The sequence below is a fragment of the Xyrauchen texanus genome, chromosome 21 (genome assembly GCF_025860055.1).
Source record: "Xyrauchen texanus isolate HMW12.3.18 chromosome 21, RBS_HiC_50CHRs, whole genome shotgun sequence".
Taxonomy (NCBI): Eukaryota; Metazoa; Chordata; class Actinopteri; order Cypriniformes; family Catostomidae; genus Xyrauchen; species Xyrauchen texanus.
Window position 1 is genome coordinate 26,613,729 of NC_068296.1, and position 8,780 is coordinate 26,622,508.

Below are 8,780 nucleotides of genomic sequence, written 5' to 3' on the forward strand. Positions count from 1 at the left end.
ACAAGCGGCATGACAAGGCAGGAAATACGTCACTTTCTGAATAAAGTCCTGGTAGCTGCGGTATGCCAGTTTGCTTTTAACACGTGGCTCATGATAAAATGTATTTAAAATATTGTTTCTGGCAATGCAACTTTATTATTTTATGGTGACTATGGATAAAAACAACAACAACAACAACCATGATGTGATGTTTCGTTCACTTCTGAAATGTTTGATTTTTTTTAATCTCTATTATCATGCTTTATGTGTATAAATTATATGTGAATATTCCCAAAACTCCGACACTACGATCTCTGTATTTGATATGTGATTTTTAGCATATTTTTGAACTATCTAAAATATGTGTCTTTATTCAACTGAAAATGGATGAAAAGACATGTCTTATTGGCTAAATTAAAAAACAGGTCTTTTTCATCATATTTACACCGAACAGCCACAACATTAAAACCACCTGCATGATATCATGTAGGTTCCCATCGTGCCACCAAAACAGCTCTGACCCATCAAGGCATTGACTACACAAGACCCCTGAAGGCGTCCTGTGGTATCTGGCACCAAGATGTTTGCAGCAGATACTTTAAGTCCTGTAAGTTGTGAGGTGGGGCCTCCATGGATCAGACTTTTTGGTTCCAGAACATCCCTCCATAGACGCTCAATCGGATTGAGATCTGGGGAATATTGAGGCATCTTGAACTCTTTGTCATGTTCCTCAAAACATTCCTCAACAATTTTTGCAGTGTGGCAGGGTGCATTATTCTGATGAAAAAGGCCACTGCCATCAGGGAATACTGTTGCCATGAAGGGGTGTACGTGGTCTGCAACAATCTTTAGGTAGGTGGTACATGTCAAAGTAACATCCACATGAATGCCAGGACCCAAGGTTTCCCAGCAGAACATTGCCCAGAGCATCAAACTGCCTCCGCCGGCCTGCCTTCTTCCCATGGTGCATCCTGCTGACATCTCTTCCCCAGGAAAACGATGCACACATACCCAGCCGTCCACATGATCTAAAAGAAAACATGATTTATCAGACCAGGTCACCTTCTTCCATTGCTCCATGGTCCAGTTCTGACACTCACATGCCCATTGTAGGCACTTTCGGTGGTGGACAGGGGTCAGCATGGGCACTCTGACCGGTCTGTGGCTACGCAGCCCAATACGCATCAAGCTGCGATGCACTGTGTGTTCTGACACATTTCTATCATAGCCAGCATTACATTTTTCAGCAATTTATGCTACAGTAGCTCCTCTGTGGGATCGGAACAGATGGGCTAGCCTTTGCTCCCCATGCGCATCAATGAGCCTTGGGCGCCTATGAACCTGTCAGGTTCACCGGTTGAGGGCTCTCTGGCAGCGTGTCTTCCTCCAGTCCCGGGTTTCAGCACTAGTGTAGCAGACATGCCTCTTGTTCGGTAGGAAAAGGACACACACACTCACAGAGAGAGAGAGATGCATCTTTCCCTGGTGTCCCCTGCTCCTCCTTTATCTTTCTCCCGCTGATTGGGCAACTCAGCACCAGGCGTGCATCCTCACAGCCCGGCCATGCCCTCCTCCTCTTCACTCTAGGCTCGTTCGAGATGAGCAAAATCTGCGCAGCACCGATCACCGGTGATCACTCCGAGGTGCATGCCGGTGAGAAATGTGTCTGCGTGAGGTCTGACTTGCTCTGATATCATGCTGGTAGGCTGTGCTAAAAATCTCTCGCAATAGCGATGCGGCCATGCCAGGTGGCGCAGTCGGGCGCAGTTGCTCTTCCTGGACTGCGCTGAGTCAAGGCATGATGGGGAACGACTTGCTGACCACACAGCTTAATGCTGGTTGACATAAACAACTGTGACGCTTTGTTCTTTTTTAAATGTTAACTGTCAAATCAAGTTTGTATGTGTATAATTATGTGTGGATATTCCCAACACTCTGCCATTGCAATCTCTGTAAGGGATTTGTGATTGTTATCATATTTCTGAAATATCTAAAATACATGTCTTTATTAAATCAAAACAAATATGAAAATACATGTCTATGGTAGAAATAATAACATATTTATATTACATGTATTTTTCGTCATATTTATTTTCAATATAAAGCAACAGAATTTAAATTACATCCACTTTATCAGAAACAGTGTATGAATGTGAATCACGCAATATCTGTCTTTGATTTCGTAGTGGCTGATCCACTACGAGAAGTGAGAACTGTCCGACTTGACAGCACTTATTTCACTCCTCCCCTGACTGTAGCCATCTACTCTCATCTACTTTCAAGGCAAGGCATTTGGCATCTCAAAAGAGCCTAATACAACACTGGTTAACATGCTAACATTCCACACAGATGTTCTTTTCATTCGAACATGGGTCATTCCTACAATATGGTGCCTTTTCTGCTTTGAAATTTAAAAAAATAAATCATACTTTTAAGTATCATATGCTTCATCATCATTAAAGTGATAGGCTATGTTAAAGACTTTATAGACCAAGTCATACAGGTACTGTAACTTCTGGATAAATGGGAAGGATCAGGGTGGCTACTCAGGAGGTAAAATTAGCCACTATATGGTCTGTGAAAGATTTCCAGCTAACACTTTTGTATATAGACATTTTTTAATTACATATATTCTCCTCATAGCTTCCCAAAACAGAGTGCCCATGTTATGCTTCACCACTTGTGACACCACAAAATAAAGGAAAACATAGAAAAAAGAGGTTTGCTTGTTGCTGAATGGCTGATGTCACCTCAAGTGTGTGACGTCATTTTATAATATAGATCTTCAATTAAAGTTCACAGTATCATAACGGGATGGACAATAAGTTAAGGGACACAAAAAACTCTGCTACCAGTGTTAAATTACACATTTACCATAAATGAATACATTTTTGTGAGAGAATGTGATCCTAAATATTTAATTGTATTGTATTATTTTTGGGTGTCGAAGATGCTTAAAGGTTTAGTTCACACAAAAATGAAAATGTTCTCATCATTTACTCACTTTCATGCCATCCCAAATATGTGACTTTCTTTTTCTTTTCAGAACACAAACAAAGATTTTTAGAAGAATATCTCAGCTCTGTAGTTCCACACAATGCCAATTAATGATGATCAGCACTTTAAAGCTCCAAAAAGCACAGACAGTCATACTAAAAGTAATCCATATGACTTAAGTGGTTTAATATATGTCTTCTGAAGTGATGCAATCACTTTGGGTGAGAAACAGATAAAAAGTTCAATAATTTTGTACTATAAATCTCCACGTTCACTTTCACTTTGAAAGTGATAGTGAAAGTGGTGATTTGTAGTAAAAAAATGACTTAAATATTGATCTTTTTTATCATATAGTTCTGAAGACATAGATGTGACCACAGGAGTCTTATGGATTAATTTTATGCTGCCCATATGTGATTTTTGGAGCTTGAAATATCTGGTCACCATTCACTTGCATTGTATGGACCTGCAGAGCTGAGATATTATTCTAAAAATCTTTGTTTGTGTTCAGCAGAAAAAATTCAATCACACATCTGAGATGGAATGAGAGTGAGTAAACGAAGAGAGAATTAAAAATTTTGGGTGAACTCTCCCTTTAAAGTGCAGCTCTGAGGATATAAAGAAATGACACTAGTGCAATAAGCTAAAATTATAACACTTACTGTATTTCAATTTAGAATTTTATGTCCAGTGCAGAGTGCAACCATATAACCACACTTTTTTTTTCTTATTAGAGCCTATTAAAATGCAATCTGTTGAAATTAAACATGATAAAAAATAATGTTTTTGAATGTCATTGTAGGAATGACCCCACCTACTGGAGTTACTGCACTTTTAATTTCTATAAATAACAATACTATATAGAGCGAGATTCTCTATTGATAGAAACACTGAGGTCTTGCCCTAATAATAATTTATGCATGAGGACTTGACCTATTTTGCATGAAGCATTCATTTATGTGCTCACATTAAAAGTGTAATGACTTAAAGTTTCACTTTATGGTTTTGCTGTCCATCCTCAAGAGATTTTCTTTTTAATGCTAAGGACATTGGTCCATTTTCATAATCTGGTGTCAGTCAGTCAATGAAAGACCAAAACTACTGACAAACAGTAAGAATAATCAGATGGCCTGACAGAGTACAGATACAAAATTTATTTTCAGCATTATACTCAGATTTGAGCGAAGTAAAGTTAAATAATTTCACACTCCAAAACTGTAATAACTATGAAACGTCACTTCCTCTAATATGTCCACAGTGGTACGTGGTTAAAAACGGCAAACTCGGACGCCACGTATACATTATGCGAAGATAGGTCTTTAAAAGAAAAGTCTTGTCTGGTGGCGAAATCTTTGTTGTAGTTTTATTTATTTATTTTTTTGTTGTAATTTTAGCGTGTGTCTTTTTAAGTCGCCAGAAGGGAACAGCATTTTTTTTGTTGCATTGAAACAAACAAGGGGTGGGAACAGAAGTTTCCAACTTCATCTGCAGAAGTTGAGCGCAAAGTTAACGTCTAACACAGTACGTACAAAACGTTTTTCTTTAGAATGTCATTTGGAGGGTTGTTGATATTTATTTTAATCATATTGTGTGCTGTATTACAACACTCGACATTATCGTCGTAATAATGGTTGTCTTGTCTAATAATGCATCTCTTACCTAACTAACGTCATGTAACTGTCGAATGATGAGAGCTGCCTCACTATTTTTCAACTTTCTTCAAAGCCAGATCTTTTTTAGTCTCTCTCAAAGATTTACATGTAAATCATTTTTTAACGCGTTTTCTCCGCGTAGGGATTTCTTTCTTTCTCTATATTTCCTGCAAAATATCTGTAGCCTATTGTTTTTTTTTTTCTTCTCACATAACGTTTAATATTAATGTTAATGAACAAAATAACAACGTACGTTTATTCACAGATTACGACTCACTCTTATCGGAATGAAAATAATTTTAGCACCTTAAGAGCCACGTCAGGTTCTGCACTAGTACAGAAACAGCAAAGGCTTAACAGGCAGTCGCCTCAGGCCAAACTTAATGTTAGAATGATACACTTTTGCAATTGTTGCGTCATAAAATCGTGAGGGCAGAACACTCATTTCCACGAGTTCAAAGATTGCTTAAGTGTACACGTAAGCCGTATTTTTATCTTTACTGTCCTCAGTTAATATCCTTTTTATATATGACATCATCATATTGTATAATATGTTTTAATTTCAACTATGTTAAAATGGGTTGCTATTTGCTAATGAAGTATATAGGCTTATAAGTCATATTAAAACATGGTAATGGGTTCATGCCAATAGTCATATTGTTTCTTCAAACAGTTAAGAAAACTGGAATGAACGATTCCAAATTTGTTTTAGCATAGTCCGGTCTGCCTGTGTGTTTTTTGCAATGTTGACAGGGTGTTGCAGGTTACATTCTGTTTTTATAAAGTGTTTATACTGGTCCGCCTTGTTCTATGTAGATGCTGGTTGGTTTGAAGCCCACATTTAGACCCAACCTTTCACCTTGTGAAACCAGGCTGGTTCCATCCAGTCTCTTGATTCTTGGAATTGAATACATTTTCTTCTGTTGATTTAATTTTTTTCTTCCACAATAGAGTAACATGAGTGAAGCAGACCAGCAACGGGATGAGATGCCTGCATACCTGCAGGATGAGCCTCCCACAGGTATTGCGAGTTATGGTGATTTTTGGTGAGATAGTGACTTGTCACAACTATTCCTTCTTGCAACAACCAAGATTATTAAGAATTCTTTAATCTTGCGCTCAGACATGCTAAACGCACAATTTTATACAGTTGTCTTTTGTTCATCTTCATGCGAGAGAAGGATAACACTGTGCCACAAAAAACATCACTAGTATACTTCCCTACTCTTTTTCTGGATGTACTCTTCATACTTTGGTAGCTCAGGTTAAAATAATTGTGTACTGTAATGTACCATGGTCCCAAACGTATTTGGTCACGTAAACCACACTTAAATGATCAAACCAAGGGCCATTTATTTGAAAGAAAGATGGCAGTAGCACACTTTTCTAGCAAAAAGTTGTTTGTTTGGTTTTGTGTAATTAAACAAGTATTTTGAAAGTTTCTGGTGGTCAAATTTAGCAGGATAAGTATATAGTTAATGCACCTGTATGAAAAACTGTATAATAACTGCCTTGGGACCAGCTGGTTATAAAGTGAAGTTAGTTCTGAGAAAATGTCTTTCATCTTTTGTTTGCAGATGCTAAATTTTTTGATATTCCTTTTGATATTGAATAACTATTGATAGACCAATAAATGTGATCAGCCTGGCTGATATATGGCCTGATTGAGATTAATGGCATCAAGTGATAATTTTGCAAATTTGCTATAATCTACAGATGGCTTTGTCATTGGATAGTGTACATTTTCTATTTCCAAATATTTAAGAGAATTATGATTACAGAATTATGTAAAATGAGTATTTATTTAATTTCATGAATTGTGTTATCTTGTTTCCTTTAATTGAATCATAAATTGTGTTATTTATATAGGCTATCTGGAACATTTGTCTATTGATAGTGGCATTGTCCAATATGCAAACCCATGTCGACCACTAATTCCAAGGCTGTGACATTCAGTCATTTGTAAGAGTGGCTTAAGTGTCAAACTAGTTTTTGGGGCCACTGTATTATATACATTGTACCCATAAACATGAAATAATTTTAAAATCATGGATATTGTCCTTCAGGCTTCTATTACCGTACACACTAATTGTTCTCCTAACCGTAACGGCTCAGTTAAATTGAAGTATTTTAAATTATTAATTTAATAATTTTTTTAATTAGAATGTGGCAAGTATCTTTACATGTTTGAATGTGTTAATGACTGCAACTTTTTAACAGTTTGGAGAGTTTTTAGAAAGCTGTTTCATTACCTTATCTGACGATAATATCTGTCTCATTGTGTTTCCTGTAGATACCAATAAAGACCATCCCCAGCCCCAGCCTGGCATGTTCTCTAGGGTGGCTGGTGGTCTGTTCAATGTCACAAAGGGTGCTGTCGGGGCCACGGTGGGTGGAGTTGCCTGGGTTGGAGGGAAGGGCTTCAATCTCACGAAAACTGCCGTTACCTCAGTAGCCTCTGTGCCAGCGATGGGGGTGGGGCTTGTGAAGGGCAGCATGTCTGCTGTGGCGGGTGGAGTGACTGCCGTCGGATCTGCTGTTGCCAGTAAAGTTCCCATTGGCGGAGGCAAGAAGAAGGACAAGTCTGATTGAATCATGTGGCTTGAAGGCTTCTGCATTATGTCTTCTTGTTCGACTCCTAAGCAAGTCATATTGGAGTTCATCTTCCATGTTATGAGCGTATTTGGACCATATCCGTCTGCCTGACCAGACCAATAAGATGACATTCGTAAGATGATGGGCCTTGCTCAACACAAGAACCCTTTGTCTTTGTGTGTTCTTACCGGAATATGACAATAAGTGGGCGTTGTATTCAGAGTTATGCCCAAATAGTTTATGTCTGAAGTATACAATTTCTGACCAGAGATGGGTGTGTGCGTGAATTCTAAATGTTCTGTTTCTGTTTTACTGCGCACACAAAGGCACACCATTTCAGGCTTCGTATCTGTGACTGTAGACACAAATAATTCACAAACTGTTTACACAAACCTAACAGCCGAAGCCAGTCAGTGAATTAATATGAAGATCAATCAAGTGCCCCTCAAGGTGATGTGTGGAGAAAATCACAGACTGTGGGGTGCACCACTGATGGTGGTGCTCTATCCATCTTATTGATAGTTTGTGAGATTACTTTGTGCCTTTGGGGTCCACGCTGATCCATGCTGCCCTCTCTCATCATGTGAATGCTCTGTGTCCCCTTCAAAACACAAACATATTCGCACATTCTGGGCTGTTGTATCTGAGGTTTTGTCTACTTTGATGTAGATTGTAGAACAACCCTGCTCAAAAATACACCTTAAACCTGCCTAAGATGGTTTGCTGGTCTAAAATGTTGTGGTTTACTGGTGGTGTTCTGCTGGGCGACCAGCTGGCCTGACCAGCTAGGAAGTGCCTAATGCCCTTCTAAGACCAGCAAACCTGTTTAGGCTGGTTTAAGATGTGCTCCACTACAATTGTGGGCCAAAAATCTGAATGCTGTTATCACTAATGGATTTTAGGGGAAAGTGTGCATGTGTGTGTGTGTGTGTGTTAGATTGACAATCTTTTTTTAAACAAGTCTGTTTTGATTACTTCAACTACAGATGTACTCCCCCATTAGATTGACTGTATTTTTCTCTTTTCTGTGTGTCATTCCATCTTGTTTTTTTCACTTTTCTTTTTATTTCTTTTGCTGTTTTCTCTATAATGTGAAATTTGTATGGGCCAACAAAGAACCACCTTCTATTTTTCTTTTTCCTTTACCAAAGAATTTGGATGAAAAAAAGTTAATTGTATTTGAAGATTTTTTTGGTGTGTTGTTAATGTTTATATAATGGATACTTTATGGTATTCAGTGTACTCTCTATTTTAGTGTCAATGTATAGTTGTTTCTAGATTGGTTTGAGTCTATTTCAGTGTATAATGTGAGTTCAAAGGACATAATAAATAAATAACATCAGAGGCAAAAGTGATTTTTATCTCCTTTGCAAAATGGAAAAATGTAATGAAATACATTGGCCCCAAAAGGTATTTGAACATTTAAACCACTTAAACTCACTTAAATACAATATGTATGAATGTCATTGCATTAGATAACAAAGCATCAAACGAAATGGTATTTGCAAACAAATGAAGCTAAACTTAGTTTGGTTGAGATTTTGTTACCTAATGCAA

At 37.9% G+C, this 8,780-nt stretch overlaps 1 protein-coding gene across 1 annotated transcript; it reads left to right on the forward strand.

Moving 5' to 3' along the window:
* The first annotated feature begins 4,232 nt into the window (after positions 1-4,232).
* LOC127661725 (transmembrane protein 263) lies at positions 4,233-8,565 on the forward strand. Its single transcript, XM_052152567.1, has 3 exons — positions 4,233-4,497; positions 5,580-5,649; positions 6,922-8,565. Exons 2-3 carry the CDS (start codon positions 5,586-5,588, stop codon positions 7,218-7,220), a joined length of 363 nt encoding a protein of 120 aa, XP_052008527.1. The 5' UTR covers positions 4,233-4,497; positions 5,580-5,585; the 3' UTR covers positions 7,221-8,565.
* The last annotated feature ends 215 nt before the right edge of the window (positions 8,566-8,780 follow it).